The 16,180-nt window shown below is 52.9% G+C and overlaps 4 protein-coding genes across 4 annotated transcripts; all 4 read right to left on the reverse strand.

The window, feature by feature from the left end:
* Positions 1-408: 408 nt before the first annotated feature.
* On the reverse strand, positions 409-2,413 carry CC77DRAFT_311927 (hypothetical protein). The gene is made up of 4 exons (XM_018531208.1): positions 2,113-2,413; positions 1,997-2,059; positions 1,913-1,948; positions 409-1,859 (listed from the first exon to the last, which is right to left on the reverse strand). The coding sequence occupies exons 1-4, from the start codon at positions 2,246-2,248 to the stop codon at positions 652-654; spliced, it is 1,443 nt and encodes a 480-aa protein (XP_018390733.1). The 5' UTR covers positions 2,249-2,413; the 3' UTR covers positions 409-651.
* A 104-nt stretch (positions 2,414-2,517) lies between these two features.
* Positions 2,518-3,904, reverse strand: CC77DRAFT_312148 (RmlC-like cupin). Its single transcript, XM_018531209.1, has one exon. It carries the CDS (start codon positions 3,769-3,771, stop codon positions 2,623-2,625), a length of 1,149 nt encoding a protein of 382 aa, XP_018390734.1. The 5' UTR covers positions 3,772-3,904; the 3' UTR covers positions 2,518-2,622.
* Positions 3,905-4,671: 767 nt separating this feature from the next.
* On the reverse strand, positions 4,672-8,711 carry CC77DRAFT_954266 (NUC173-domain-containing protein). Its single transcript, XM_018535457.1, has 2 exons — positions 8,616-8,711; positions 4,672-8,564 (listed from the first exon to the last, which is right to left on the reverse strand). Exons 1-2 carry the CDS (start codon positions 8,676-8,678, stop codon positions 4,773-4,775), a joined length of 3,855 nt encoding a protein of 1,284 aa, XP_018390735.1. The 5' UTR covers positions 8,679-8,711; the 3' UTR covers positions 4,672-4,772.
* Positions 8,712-9,053: 342 nt separating this feature from the next.
* CC77DRAFT_312236 (hypothetical protein) lies at positions 9,054-15,566 on the reverse strand. Its single transcript, XM_018531210.1, has 2 exons — positions 9,852-15,566; positions 9,054-9,804 (listed from the first exon to the last, which is right to left on the reverse strand). The coding sequence occupies exons 1-2, from the start codon at positions 15,430-15,432 to the stop codon at positions 9,152-9,154; spliced, it is 6,234 nt and encodes a 2,077-aa protein (XP_018390736.1). The 5' UTR covers positions 15,433-15,566; the 3' UTR covers positions 9,054-9,151.
* Between the last annotated feature and the right edge of the window lie 614 nt (positions 15,567-16,180).

Below are 16,180 nucleotides of genomic sequence, written 5' to 3' on the forward strand. Positions count from 1 at the left end.
AAGATGCAAGCCAAAATAAATGAAAATGCCCCCAGACCTGCTCTGTTGATGCGGTCCCTACGCCATTACCCTCCCCTCGAGCTAGAAAGTCCTGCTCTAGGATTATTCTGGAATTTCTCATAAGGGTTATTTGCAGCTGCCAGTTCTTCGTCGGAATCGATATCATGCACTACCACGTAATCGCGACGCGTCGGAGCAGTGGATGCTTTTGCTGCGGGTGTGGTTGGAGCAGAATGTTGCTTTGCAGGAATAGGTTTGGCCTTGAAAGAGGATAGAAGATTCTGTCGTTCTTCTTCGAGCTCGTTGTCACTTGTCAGATCGATGGCCTCTTTGCACTGGACAGAGGTAGGGCGTGTAACGCTTTTTCGCTTCCGCTTATTTGAAATTGGCGCGACTGGAGCCTTAGCTGGGGATGCGATGACACCCTCCCACTGCTTGTCTGTGTGAGTTGGCGCAAACGCACCGCGACTTGTAGGATGACATGATATCATGTTTGGAGATTGTGATATCGCGAAAGCGTTGTGTGAACCTTGGGCCATCTCAGGAATATGATCGGGTATTGAACAGAGTTGTGTTGACTGCTGCATAGGAGCTATTGGTGTACAATAGTCACTAGATCCTGAGATGCCAGTCTTTAGGACCTGCAGATCTTCAGGCTCTGTTGTGAAAGGGGTGTGCACGTTGGACTTCTGTGGGTCTTGCAATTGCGTTGGAGGTATGTGGTGTTGGTGGTATGCTTGGGGAGCTACATTCGACAAGCCTGAGGCTGGAGCCAGGGAAGCAGGTGCAGGACCAGTTCGCTTTCGTTTTGACGTAGCGATGCGTGATTGTGGCTCCTCCTTCACTTCCACTGGACTCCGCGGTGGCAGGGTGGAGACTTTTTTTTTCCGCAGATGTTGCTCTTTTTCTTGAAAGATAAGGTGGCGAAGACACGGTTGCTGTTGCTTTCGCGGCGCCAGAAGACATCGACTTTGAGGCCTGATCCTGCTGGTTTCGATCCACCGTAGTGCCATCTACCACGCCTCGGATGGCCGCCAGGTTTTCGACGAAGTCCCAGACAAACTTCCAAACCGTCGCATTCAAGCGAAGGTCCTTGAAGTGCTCACGAAGCGCCTCTCGAAGAGTTCTGATATCTCCAAGCAATAGTTCGTTGTTGCGTGTTTCCGAGTACATCGAGATAAGGACGGTTGCTGCTACCATCTCGATGGGCGCGAACGTCTGCACACCACTCAGATGCTTGTCAGCATTTGTAAAAGTGTCTGGATCTCGCTCTATAAGTTCTCTTAGAGTAGTCCAGACGCTCGCAAGATGTGATTTGATAGCATCATCTACAGCGCCAGTGTTGCTCAATAGTTTGGGTAGTGCGTTGTAGTTCGTCTTTAGAACTGGTAGCCCATTTGCAGCAGTGGGATGCTTGACTTCGATGATTTGGCTAAAGCAAGACAAGGTGATTTGAAAGTCTTTTGCTCGGGCTCGGTCCTTCATCAAGCCGTAGATAGCCGGAAAATCGTCGACGAAAAGTTTCGCCAACTCTTGCCATGGGCCCTGCTTCGCGCGCATCTTCTCGGCCACTGTGAGTTGAACACCCATCTGCACTCTAGCAAAAAGATCTTCTTCTTGTTCCTGAGTAAGATGTGTGAATTGGAAGGCGACAAAATCTTTGTCCAAGAACATCTTTTGCGCTTCCAAAGAGAGCACTCTCTTGTGTTTGGTGCAAGGAATCATACCCTTTACGAATGCCCTAATAGAAGACAGACGCTGCTTGCCATCCACACAAACAAGAGTATCGCGTGGTGTACTACCATCCGTGCCAGCACTCCGCTTCTTATTCAGAATGATGGGCGGGATGTAATAGTTTTCTATACGATCGTTAGCAAGCTGATCTGGCTTTGACGTTGCTTAGAGACTATACCCATCAAAGAATTGACCAGACCTGTCATACGCTCGGCTATCACTGTCAGTGTGCTTCTGTGATGACCAAACTGGATGTGCTCACCTGTCCAGACAACTTCACGTTGATATTCTGGATCAACGTCAATGACGCCGCTGTCGAGTTCCTCTGACAAATTTTAGCAGTGCCATCTGTGTCTATTCATTTAGGCTTAAAAATACTTATCAGATTCGCCAAACTTCGCATATTGACGTTCGGCTGCGGTAATTGAGGGCGAGGTTTGTAACCACCCTCATTATCACTGTCGCTGCCGCTTCCCGCAAAGATGTTGTCATCAGCTGCGATGTGTGTTGTCATTGTTACCGACTTCCATAAGTGTACAACCCTGGCGTGCTAGGGTAAAGGCACTGTATCGAATCATACCGACCACACTGACGTAGCATCAACTAGTCTTGAATTGGCCTTATGTAAGCTATCTCTAGTTAGCTAGATCGGGACTAGTCATAGAGCTGCCACCTTCACTTTCGCAGTAGATCAGAGGGAGTATGCATACCAGGAGTGAGGTGTTCGCTTTGTATCAACACATTAGTACTTCGGCTGCAGCACATGCATGTGGATATTTCCTTCTGCAGACAGATTTGTTGGGTTCTTGCATTAGCGGCTAATCGCTGGTACAAACAGCCAACGCCTGCCCATCTCTCCACGCTCAGGTGAGAGTATGGCAAGATCAACTATATGCTGACCTTGATGTTCAACTGCTTTGCGGCCTCGCGGGCCTTATCCGTATCCACACTTCTTATCTCATCAGGCACCATCTTTCCCTCGAAAGCGCCTCCGGCCTCTGCAATCAATGTCTCTAGTCCGTCTCCACTGGCATATGACCAGAACCTCACATACCTATCCACAAACTCGAGTGCCACCTCTGTGCCTGCCGGTATAAATGCCGTCTCGCCCGCCCTGACCAAATGTCCTGTCTCGCCATTCACCGTAAGCGATATCGCACCATCTAGGACATGATACACCTGGTGTACCTTCTCGAACATAAACCCCTTGCTCAGCACTGAGTTCTCCAACTCGCTCCCAGACTCAATACTCGTGATAGCAAAGTTACCCGAAGGTCCCTTACTCTGTTTCATAGTAATGAACGGCCTGGACAGAACTCCCTCAAGCAAGAAGCATGGCCCAGTATTCGCTTTCAGGAAATACGCTTCCTGAACCTCGGGCAGGACACACTCTCCTTCCTCGAAATCTGCCACCTCCGCACCCTGGAACTGAGGTTGGAAGACAACATCGAACCGCTCTTTGATCTCACGTATCTTGGGTCCAAAGACTGCTCCCGTATTCCTATTGTCGAACTCATCGCATAGTACGCCTTGGTAATCCTCTCCTACGAAACGGAAGAAGTCAACCCAATCTCCCGGTGTTACGAGACCCATTGATTCATTTGGACCTTGGTCTAGTAATTGTGGTTGGTGCACCACGCCCGGTGGAACGTACGCGAAATCACCTGGGTTGAGAATCCGACATTTATCACCAGCCCAGATCTTCAACCGGCCTTTTGTGCACATGAATACGTCGTGGGCATGATTGTGGTAGTGGAAACCTGGAGGGTCGGCTAGGACACCGTCTTGGCCGAAGACACTCATGGTGCCGTCGGTTTCGGCGGCCGAGCACATAATTCGGAAGACTGCTTTTGTGCCAGGAATTGTTATATGCTCGCCCGTGTGTGAGGGGAGGAGGTACGGTGTCGGTGCGCCGGCGGGGAGGCGGACGCGTGGTAGTGTGGACTTTTTTGTTTCTGACTTGGCAAGAGACGAAGAAGGTATAGCGGAGTCATTGCGTGTAAGAATGGGGAGTGATGCGGCAGCCGTGGTCGCCATTATGGACGATGCTTGTATGGTCGCTGTTTAGGTGGAAGTATACTGGAAGGACGGCTGTGGGCGAGTAGTAGAATAGAAAGGATTTGGTGTAAAGCGGCATATCAACCTTTATATACTCACCAGGTAAACACTTATCCACACGTGGATTTCTATGTACCCATCGACCTACTCATTCAAGCATAGCAAAACATCGTCTGACCATACGTACTTTCTCCACACTCCCATCTGCCGACACCCCGAGACCTGTAGTACTCCGCCTATCACAGAATGGCCAGCAAAGCTCATATCCCGCTATGTGCCTTCGGATCAGGTCGGAAGCGGCAGGTTTTTGTCTCCGACAGCAATCAAGCCTCCGACTCGCGGTGTAAAAGGTGCTTGAGATACTACAGGTATCCTAGTTCATGCCGGGCGCATTGCTCCACCAAGGGGGAAACGCAACACTACCAGCTCAACTATGATATCTTTACCATCTGCATTAGCACTGTTCTCCAATGGGCTGTTTGGAGTCATTAAAAAGGGTAAGATGCTTGTGTTTTGACAAGGAAGAGTGAGACACATCCAGCTAGTAGCAAGCACACTGCAGGGCTGCAACACTCGGCTGACCCCGCAATAGCGCGATTCCGCTCGGTATGTGGAGAAAGCTTACCGATGATGTACCTTGCTCCGCCCTAACTTTACTGGTAGTCGGCAACACAATAAGATCCGCCGCCTGTAAAACAATAGAAGTGTCCAATCTCGACGTCTTACAGCAGTCTCCACCGCCTGGCGGGATGGAGTTTCCTGCAAGCATGCTGGTAGCCACATCGTGTTCGCACTCCGACGTTACCGACGACCGAGTTCGCGGTTGCGTCGCTGGCTTCTGGACCCATATTCTTTGAGAAAAGAGTGAAGCTGAAACATGGGGATATCTATATTCAATTGGCAGAAAGATCGTGATTACACCTCAACGCCTCCTCTCCCTTTTTGTCCTACTACTGCGGTAACTGCCTTCTCGTCACATTCTACTTGGGACCACTCCACTTGCCACTTGGGCCGTTTCCCCTTCCTCTGAAGCCACCGCCACGAGCGCCACCTCTACCGCGTGGACTCTTTGTCTTCTCAACTCTACCCTTTCCTCCTCTACCCTCTCCACCACTGACGTTGCCGCCTCTTGTTCGTTCCTGACCTAATCCTCTCCTCTGACTCTTCTGGCCAGCGCCTCCACTCTTCACACCGCCCCTACCCATTCCAGAGCCGGATTTTGCTTTTCGAATCTCTTGCCAATCTGCTTCTGCACCATCGTCGTCCATGTCCATCTCATCATCCTCATGTGTGCGCTTATTGCTGAACTTAAGTCTACCTTTCTGGCCAGCCTGGGCTGTGTCGCGGCCACGGATTGCATCAACATAGGCGTTGATACCTGCTTCAAGGGATGTGTTTTGGTCGTCGATATCCATGAGGACGTCGTCTTCAGCGATATCTTGCTTCTTGGACTTCTTGCCCTTAGTCTCGACTTCATCATCAGATTCGCCGATAACAAGCTTGCCGTCTTCGTTTGTGCGGGCCTTCATCTTCTGTGGTTGTTTGCGTTGGCGCAGGGGCTTGGTAGAAGAGATGTTTCCGAGGGCGCGTTTGGAGAGTAGATCAAGCGGCTCGTCTTCGTCTTCGATGATGTACGTGTTTCCGCCCTTTGCACCGCCCCGCTGTTGCTTGCTTTGGCTCTTGACGAATTCGTCCTCTGAGTCGCCGTCGCTCTCTTCGCTTTCACTGCCGTACACAGCTTGGTCATACTCGCTCTCAAACTTGCCCTTTCGCTTCTCAGCTGGCTCCTCGCCATCCTCTGTAGCCTGCTGCTTCTTCTTCTTGCGCTGCTCGCGTGTCTTACGGATGTTGGTGATGAGTTTGCGATCTTCAGCGGGTGTGGCGCGTTCTACTTCTTCGACGCCAAACTTCCGGACCATTCGTTCGACGATGTGCTTGACCTTAGCCTTGAAGTGTGCCTTGTGTTCGTGACTCCAGACCATCAAGTTCTTGAGCAAGGTGTTCAGACGTGGTCGTACAAGCGATTCTGGTAGTGAGATGACCTCAACTTTGACGAAGCCAAGCACACTGCGTACAATTTCTCGGTTTGGGTTCTGAAGGAAGATGTCCATCAGGTCGCAAAGATTGGTTATGGTTTCCTTGGAAATCTGGGCATGGAATTGGTAGAGAATGCGAGTGACGGCGGTGATAGACGCGGAGATCATGTGGGGTGTAGTCGCAGCCAGACCAGCCGAGACCATCGTGAAGTATTCTTCAAGCGAGGCTTCGACGGTTGGCGCATCGGCTGGCATGTTTGGCACCTTGGCTTGCACGACCTGACCTCCTTCTGCCATCTTCTCACCCATGGCGACAAGCAGGTTGTAGGCCGCCTCGCGCGCCTTCTCGTTGGTCTCCTTGGCGGAGATGACTACCTCGGAAAGAATGGCTGGGATGAAGTGCAGATCGCTTTGAGGTAGAGATTCGATGACTTGAAACAGTGCATTAAGTCTGTCGCGACGGGCTGGGGTAGATGCTTTCTCCGCGCTTCCTAGCAACAGCTGTTGCAGTTCACCGTTACGCTCTTTCAGAGCGGCTTTACCCATCTCCGACTCCGCGAGACGGGGAATGAGCTTGTACGCCTTCTTTTGTAACTGCGGTTCGTTTTCTCTGTTAATCATGATCTCTGCCATGCGGAAGAGGGACCGATAACTGTCGCGTGGGAGGTAAAGGGCAATGGTAATGATAAGATCCATGAGGGTATGGCTCATCGGTGGCATCTTGTTCGGGCCTGTCTCTTGCTTCTGCTTAGCTGCCTGCGTCTGCGAGCCAGGCTCAGGCAGTGAGGCCTCAAGGTTAGACGCAACTCGCTCGAATGTCTCCATGAGCTCGCGCTCGGGGATGATACTCAAATAGGCATTGATAGTCCTGAGAATAGTTCCGCGGTACTGTGGCAAGGTCTGACTGTAAACGTTGAACAGGACTGCAAGCATGTTGCTCGCAAAACCCGCCAGGTGATCGAGGTTCTTCTGTGCATCGGCCTTGGATATCCGAGCCTGCGCAAGTAGATCATCATCAGACTCCAGCTCTATGATTGCTTTGTTGCTATCAACCAGGTTCTGAAGAGCTCGGCAAACGTCCGTTCGTAGGTCGGCCTGGCCATAGAGCAAGTTCGCTAGCATTTCGCAGAAGCTCTGGTCAAAAGCCTCAACCAGATCCAAGGGCAGGTCGCAGTATCCGGGAAGAATCGACCAAATTTGCTGTACGACCGTCTCGAACACTTTGATTTCCATTGTCTTCTCTTTTTCGCCATGATCAATAACTTTCTGGTATAGCTCTTCGCTCAGCGGCACCATCTCGGTCCTGAAATGTGCCAGCTTAGTGTTGTGGACTGAATCGCGGAGAAGTGGCAGCATCCAGACTCTTCCGGTTTGTCCTGGAGGTGGTCGCGGCAAGTTTAATGGGAGGATGTCCAGCACGACATCGGGACCCATTGCGCTGATGGCCCGTGAGATGACTGAATCCGCCTCTTTCTTGCCAGCAAAGCTGTCGTTACCCCTCAGGTCTCCAACCACCTTCAACACAGGCTTCAGAATAGGGTCTGAACGCCACCTTAAAGTCTCGAACATAGCAGACAAGACGCTGAAAACCTCCATCCACGCAGCCTGGTATTTGACGCTCAACAGGTCCTGTGCAATCTTTGCGACTTTCTCGAGTGTCTTCTCATCGTATATTGAGGGCTCTAGGATAACACTGTCGGGCACGAGGTTTACGAGGAAGGAGATGAGGCATTCGGAGGCGGAAATACGGATGTTGTGCGATGAGGACGTGAGGAACTCGGCGATCATGGTGAACAGGTCGGGTAGCTTCATGAAAGTGTCTTCGGGCTCGATTTGCGCCGAGACTTCGTATCCGCGCGAGATGACGGCTATCCATGGAGGAAGAAGTTGTGAATCGTTCTTGGAGGGCTGTAGTTCGGAGATGACCTCGAGTAGCCTGGGAAGCTTAGCAGAGGCGAGTTCATCAGCCATGCCGGCGAAGATGACCTCGAAGATCTCAAAAGCAGCCATAGTCAGGAACTCGTTGGTCGACTTGGAGATGTTCAGCAACAGCTCGCACAGTACATCGATCTTGCTGCTTGGCCAGCCTCCAGACGAAGTTGCAATCGTCTTGATGAGCTGCAGCGCATGTATCAAATCGGGGTCCTTGTTGTCTACGTCCTTCTTTCCCTTGTGTTTCCGCGCCTTGGCTGCCGCCTCCGCCGCGATGTCCTTGAGCATCTTCTGGGCCGTCTCGGCGCACATATCGGCAGCTGGGTGGTCTAGAGCAGGGCTCGGCGGCGGGTTCGCCAGCACCTTCTTCAGTGCTTCCTGCGCCCTCTTCCTCACCTTAGGCCTGTGGTCGACAGAGATTTGTAACAGACCTGCTACAGCTCTGCGCGGGCTGATAGTCGTCTGCGGCAGCTCCCATGCGCGCGCATCCTGTACCACCAGCAGTGACTCGAGACATCCTATCGAAGATCGGATGAGCGGCGCATCGGCATCTTGGGCTGTGAGGGCAGGCGCGAGGTTGGTGAGGATGTCGGTGAACTTGCTTCGCAGCAGTGGGGCGGGGACGTTGGGCGTGACGAGGTCGAGGAGGTAGATGGTCGCAGTCGCCGTGTCTTTGTTCGCAATTCCTTGCTCGGTGATCTGGCGGCCAAGAAGCGACAGCAGCGCTGCGAAGTAGGCCGTCGGGGTGAACTCTGATTTCTGCTGGCGGAGCGTGTCTTCAATGGCCGCGAGCAGGACATGCGTCTAACTTGGGTTAGGATACGACTACGCGTGGAAAAAGGAGATGCGACATACGTGCTGCTGGCCTTGCAGCTTCGGGCTGTCCCGGATCTTGGTCAGTCTCTCCTCGAGCGACATGACGGGCAACTTTGGCGTTGTTGTAGACGACTGCGCTGCAACATTTCGCTTTTTTGGCCTCGAACTTTTTTGACAGGGCAGGGATCTTGCCGCACGCTATCGATAGCCCTGCACGGCCCTAAACCCCACTGGCTCCACCAAGAGCCTTCTTTCACCTTCACATTTCACGCAGTCCGTCATGTCAGAGCCTCATCATGTCGATCCAAATGTATATTGTAATCGCAAGCTTTCCGCAAGTATCATGCGCTGTTGCGCACACGAAGACAACCAGGGTATAAACAAAAACATCGCCAACCTTGTACAAATATGCGTGCCTCGCAGGTATCCAGACGAATGTGCCCATTGAACCCCCTCAGATCGCCAGTCGGCCCCCTATATTCCCTACTCTATTGAAAACAAGCATTAGACAACTCGTGAGTTGCCGCGAAGTCAAGCCAACTAGCATGTGCAAAAGTGAAAGAAATTACAAAGGACTACTCCTCCACCAGGGTATCATCAACGCGTCCCCGGACACTGCTCTTACTGCTCTTCTTCGAGATGTTCATGAAGCTAAGCCTCTTCTTCACGCTGTCGGTACGTGAAGACAGCGATTTGTCGCTCTTTTGGCTCTTGATTGTTTCTGGCCGCTTCTGGCTAGCTTGTCGCTGGAGGCTGGCGTCGCTTCGGTTTGTCGGTGCCTGGCTGGAGAAGCTCGGCAACGCTTCTGGTTGAGGCGAGCTTGGCGTATGGTTGAGGAAGCTCAGACTTAAGCGGTTTCTCGTGTGCGTCTCCTTGCTGCGACTTCGCGATGACACTGTCGTTGACGCATCGTCGTCGGCCGAGGGTTTTTCAGGTTTGGCCTCCTTTTCCTTTTCCTTCTCCTTCTCCTTCTCGGGCTCACCCATGAGGAACTCCTTCGTCAGAAAGGCTAGACTGAGCCTCTTCTTGTCTTGTCGGGAAGCCCGACCGTTGAGAACCGGTGACGTTCCCCTATCGCCGTTCACTTGGGCCTCATCGGGCGTCGGACTCGCTATCTGAGAGCGAGAGGTAGCTGCTGCGAGCCACGAGCCGGTAGGCGAGCGTAGTGTTGGTGCCATGTTTGGTGGGAGTAGCGTAGACAATTCGCGAAAAAAGGCTGATTCGAAGCCTGAAATAGTTAGTTGCCAGTCGAAGTAGGAATGACACTGTACATACGCTGCGTGAGGTCTGATTTGGTGGCTTGCTGGGCAGGCCTCACATACAACGACAGGCAGCGACGGATGACCAGAGCGTAGTCAATCAGCGCCACCCGTAAGCCGTTTTCCAGCGGATTGGGCCGTCGTGCGTTTTCACTATCTTCCTCGTCATCCTCTTCACTTGGAGGAGGCAGCAGATCATGATAGTTCGCAACACAGTCCCGGGAATTCATATCCACTGCGTACATGAGTTCTTGAGTCAATGTGTTGAATGTAGTGTCATCGCCATCCGTAATTCGTTTCTCGATTGCAAGGAGCTCCCCAGTCTTGCGCGAGGTTCGCTCAATGGCCATTTGCAGTGGTGTAAGTGTCACTGTACCAACCGCTACTATCTCACTTCTTCGCAGAATCGTAGGGAAACTCTCTGCCGTAGTGTAGAGCGTTTTCTCTGCTGCTGCATCTCTTGCGTTGACGGTAGACGGCGACCGACGAGATGCTGATGTGAAATGCGACGGACGAGACAGTAAATAGTAGTCCTTGACGGATTGAGACACCTTCGCCCGTTGGTAGATCGGATGAGTAAGGTCCTTCTGTGGGCTTACAGGGTAGATCTGCAAGTACTGGCCCTCGAGGTCTTGCTCTCCACCTGGGTTGACGATTTGCGCTGAAGGATGTTGTTGCTGCATTCGATCCGTAAATGATGCCAACCGGTCGTTGGACGATCCCTCAAAGATGAATTGCTTGTCTCGAAGTCCTGGCGGAAACCCTAAACCCTTGTATACTACGCGGAAGTAACGTGGATTCGAACGTTCGCCCTTTGCAATACTTTCGTGAATCTTTGCCATAGCGTGCTGTGTACGAGCCAACTTGGCAAAGTCGAATATGTTGTGTTCATACTGGGCTGCGAGCTCCGTGTAGGCGGCTAACGCATTGTTCCATGACTGTCCGGTTTCGTAGTGATCGATCATTTGGAAGTACAGCTGCTCTTTACGTTCAAACGCAGGCTGCGGCGGCATGTTGGGTTCGGTCAGCGGATCCACAGTCGAGTTCGGATCCCATTCGTAAAGCTCGGCATGTAATCTGAGCGCAAGACCTGCTTCCGTGTAGTTTCCCGCATCCACCTGCAATTCCACAAGCTGATGCACATAACGGATGTAGATATCTTCTTTCTGCATGTCCTTCAGGAACTCCATAAGATGCAGAGTGTCCATGATGTGGAAGACTTCACCAGCTGCGTCGGTGCTATGCACAGCAACGAGAAGGTCCAGTAGCTCATCTATGGTCGAAATAAGGTCCTTCAAAGCTGCTAGCAATGGTTCTTCCGGATCCTGAGCAAGAGGCTCGAACAGTTCTACCAGCTCCTGGATGAAGTGCTTTTGCAAAACCGCCTCGGTCAAGTGTTTCGTTTTGAAGAGATTGTCCAGACAATCGATCATCTCGGCTTGTACAAGAGCAAGATCCTCGCTGAGCGTCCATTCGCTGATAATCATCGTTTGCAGCACTTCAATGGCTACACTGCGAAGGCCCTCATGTACACTGAGACAGAGCTCAACGATAGGCGCAACAAGTCCGGGCACGTATTGCACTTGGAAACCACCCATCTTTTCAAGCCCGTATTGACCCTTATCTTCAGCGCTGGCCTCCCAACCAATCGCTTCCCAGCTACGTTGTAGCAGGTCGGCGCCATGCTCGCGAACATCGCCAGCAATCTTCCACACAGCGCGTCGTTTCTGCTCCGGAAAAGTCTCAAGCGCGAGAGCATCGCTACCGACGAGTTTTAACAGCGCATCGAAGAAAGCTCGCCAGAGTTCTGTATTGAAGCTATCGGCCTCGTCAGGGAGTGGGAGGAAAGAGTCATGCAAGATGTTGAAAAGCTTCTCTAATGCACGCATGGTGGCTTTATGATGGTAGATGTGTACACTCAGCCATGAGCTAGGGTAAGCCTCGCAATCCAGAATCGATATGTAGACCTGCAGTATGGTGAAGAGGAACTCTGCTGATTCTTCCTTGGGCAGCTCGGGCTGTAAGAGGATAGGCAGGCTAGACATAGCGGCGAGTACAGCCGATATCTCGGCCATTGCCTCGTCAAACGGAGCTTCGGCAGTCGCCGCTCGTGATTGGAATGGATAACTCGTTGGGAAGAGCAGCGAGAGTGTCTTCTTAGCCGGCCGAGGGGTGGCTTGAATTGCGCGGTATGAGTCTACGAGCTTTGGCATGTACTCGCAAGCTTCTTTTCCTAGCTCTTCAACCTGCGACGCAACCACGGAACAGCAGAGACGGACTTGATCCTTCCACTGGTCGGTGACAGTCTCCACTCTACCCCAGTATGGCGCTAACCACTGAACAGTACTTGCTAAAAGCAGGCGACGTACGTCCGGAGACCTGAAGATCTGAAGGTCAGAGAGGTGGTGTATTAAGAGAAGCTTGTAGAGAATCAGCTTTCCCTGTACTTTGGAGCATGAGTCAACGAAGCCTGCCGTAAGCTTGAAGACCTCTGTGGCCGGCATACATCCGTCAAGTTCGGGAAGCCACGAGTGAAGGTTCTGTACGAGGAGGGTTTTGGTTCCGATGAGAACAGGCGAGGGATTTTCCATCAGCGCTTGCAGCGATGTAAAGAGCGTCTTCATCTCTTTACTGAACTGAGTCCGATCCTTGATGCCAATGCTCTCTTCTTTCGCTTTCTGCTTCTCCCGTGCGTTGACCAGGAACTTCATGATGAGTTTGCCGACTTTGAACGTGGCGCGCAATCGTCGAGAAATCTCGGAGTCTGTAGGTTTGGCGAGAAGTCGACCAAGGCTTTGCATCAGGCACGAAGTAACAAGAGAATGGAACACTTTGGTTCGCGCATACTGGTCCACCAGAGGCTCAAGGTTGAAGCGTCTGTCGTGTACTATGCCTAGTACTATGACGACGGCATTGAAGACCAGATCCTCGTATTCGTCACTACCGGCGTAATGGCTTTGAATGGCGAACAGGGCATCGAAAACTTCGCTCAGCAGCTTGACGATCTCTATCTCTGGAACAAAGTTAAAGCGGCGCAACAGTCCTACAAGCTCTCCTGGTGGTTGCTCCTGCCACTTGATGAGACCCAAGATAGTCGGATCTTGAGAGTATCGTGTACTGCACAGGAAGGTCTTGACATGAACAGATGCCATGGGGCCCATGACATGCTCGTCCTTCTTCTTAGCACTCCATGGCAGACCAAGGTATGCACCTTTGCCGGCAATCATACCCGATGTGTATTCGTCGTATCTGTACAGCGTTAAAGCATGGTCGCCATCACGAGCAAAGGCGTCTTGATTCCAAAGAGGCATCCAGCAAAGGGCAAATGGAAATCCTGGCGCATCGGCAACGCTCATGACTAAGTGTGACCCGGGTACGTCCTGGGGATCAATAGCAAGACGGATTGTCGAGTTCCAGCCCTCACCGCGCTGGGCTGCTGTGGTGCGCCAGGCTGTATGGCCTGCGCTGTTAGTTGAAGGGTAGATGCACCCCTCAATGCGCTCTCCAGAGCTTTTCCGGACCTCGATCGTGAGCTGGAGGTTAGTCATTGGAGAGGTCTGCACCAGCGGAACGGTACCAGTCTTCGGGTGAGCCAGGAACGCGTTCTTTGGGAGGAAAGGCTCGACAAGCGTGAGGTAGATGTCACTGCGTGGCTTGGTTGGCGCACCTGAGAATCCAATCTTCCGACATTGCCTGATGTTGTGCAACATGGTGGGGATCTTCTCGATCAGACCCTCGGCATCGGCGTGGACAAAGGCCTTCAGGTGTATGGTAAGTCGGCTAATGTGCGCGCTCAACTTGTACTTGCCACTGGCGCTTGGGTATAGTTCTGGCAACACGCTGTCCCAGCCACCATCACTCTCTAAGATGTCCTCTCCAGCCACTGCAGTGCTGTACATCCTGACGGTTTGGTCCGCCTCCGACTTGGACTGTAGTATCTGATTCACAGATACTACGCCGACTGCAACAGACCTCTTGAGTGTCTTCTGGTCTCTAGAGAGAGCCCGGGCTCGTGTGCTTGCGGTTGCTGAGGAGCCTGGCCGCGTATCGGAATTCTGCGATCGAGTCTGTTCAAGGCTTGGGCGGCGGCGTTCGTCCGAAGAGTCTGTATGCCGCGATTCGGTGTGTCGGGAGTTGGTTGATTCCTTCCTCTTAGAGCCGAACATCACGCTGCGCCTTCCACCCTTGATGCTGCCTTGTTGGGAAGGCTGCACTGTAGACCCTTTGCTTGGTGCTGTATCCTTGCTCGTGCCTACCTTTTCTGCTGCTGCTGTTGTCGCCGAACGAAGTGGCTCGTTTGTCATCAGCCTGAAGACGAGATACAAGGTAGTACCTGATCCTGCGCCTTCGCCAATGTCGGTCAGACTGAGGTCTACAAGCAATGCGCGGAGTTTGTCGCCGCTCAAGGACACGGCTGCTCCGTCTCGCCCAGTCAAATCAAAAGAGTACGCCTCCGAAAGTGGTTGTGGTGCTGACCCCGGCGCCTTCAGGCACAGGTACATGCTGATCTGAGCCGCGCCTTGTACGACGTCCCCCACCACATTTTTCAGACTGACGAACAAATGGTGTAGGTTGTGCTCATCGACCTGAGCTGTTGGTCTGCTGTCCAGCAAACTCATCATGGACTGCAGTTTCGTAACTTCAATGGCCGAGTCGTCGCCCGTCAGGATGCGGCCACGCTGCGAGGGGCTGCGCACAATGACATCCCCACAGAGCATCTTGTTGCCCGCCACGAGGTCCCAGACGGTCGCTTCGCGTACCTTTTCCAGCTCTTTGGCCGTGAGCACCTTGTGCAACAGCTGGCGGCGTGCCGTGTCCAGGCGGTTCACTAGCCTCGACATCTTGTCCAACGAACCATACTTGCGTGCTAGCAGCAGCTCGTGTACCTTTGTGGAATGCCATTCTCGAAGGCAGGACGCGATTTCGTCGACCAATGGCTCTTGGGCTGATGTAGGCGTCTCATCACCAATCTTCAGCATGGGCACGGGCGCGGGCGGTCGGGGGGCGGTCGGGTCTGATATCGGTGAGAGAGGAAGCATTAGTTGCTGGAGGTGTTCTTCGCGGGAGGTCCATTGCGAATGGGTGCTGCCAGCGCGCTTTCGGGCAGACTTGCGCCGTGACAGTGGGCGGGTCAGAGATGAGGGCAGCACAGAGACGGTGTCACTCTTCGAGGCTCGTCGCGCATTGGGCCCAGAGCCTTTTGCAAAAGGAGAGGTCGCGCGTGTGCTTTCGGTGGGCGTCACGATGCCGTTAGTCGGATGCGCGTACTGACTTCCACGCCCTGAATCGTTCGCAGCTTCTTGGGTCGCCGTGTCCTTGCCTTCTCCTAGCACCTCACGCACCTCGACGCATGCCCGTGGGAATATGCCAGAGAATACGCGTGCTTCGAGCGTTTGGCCCTTCACACTCGTCAAGCCGGCCAGCAGCGAGGGCGGCGCCACCAAGTATCCTCGATACCATGATCCATCCTGGCCACCCTGCTCGATTATGTACAATTCGTCACCGATCTCGAGGGGTAGGTCGGCGGGCGACGAGGGCTGGAAGGGGTATATGCATATTGCGAACGCGATGCGCGGGAGCGGTCTCCAGCTCGGCATGGCACCAGACGTGTCGGGCTATATTGGGGGGAGTCGGCGACAGAGCATCACGAGCAGTTGACGGTAGGTTGTATGTTTCGGGGGCTCTTCCAGAGAGTTTCAGATTCGGGTGCCGATGGGTGCGCTGCACAGGATGCCCCTGATGGGATTACCGATGGGAAATCTGGGGATGCTGTCCAGAACCTTATTACAGTCAGCGGGGCACGTCCGACGTTGAAGCTGAGCGAGCGTTATTACAATGTGGCTTTGGTAGTGCAAGGGCAAAGGGTCGCGTGTCAGAAGAAATTATGTACAGCAAACAAAAGTTTCGTCGTAGACAGCAATGTTGATAACTTTGACTGCGCCATTCGGTAGCAGCCGTGCATGCATGGCGCTCGGGGCACAGGCTTCGTATCATCGCCAGCATGGCCCTGGCCTCGAGTGTTGGATATCATCATCACATCGACGCGTTCTAAGTCAATGCGCCCAATATGTGTGCATCTCCCCCGTGAACTTGCATCGGCCCTTGACTCCGTCACGTTCTACATCTGACAATCTGACCGTTTTCGCAACCACGTATCCGGACTCGAAAAGCAGGGGAAACTACAGCCGGTGTTTAATTGGTGAATAACCTTTGTTGCACATCTCCCGCCTGTCTTGGCTTCATTTTGGGCCACCAACCTTCGAAAGCACGGGCGCCTTGCTTCTAACTCCACTCCACACCCGGCCAACGTTCATTCCAGATCAAGTGACGGTCCGAGCACGCTAG

Source organism: Alternaria alternata (assembly GCF_001642055.1).
Source record: "Alternaria alternata strain SRC1lrK2f unplaced genomic scaffold CC77scaffold_2, whole genome shotgun sequence".
NCBI lineage: Eukaryota > Fungi > Ascomycota > Dothideomycetes > Pleosporales > Pleosporaceae > Alternaria > Alternaria alternata.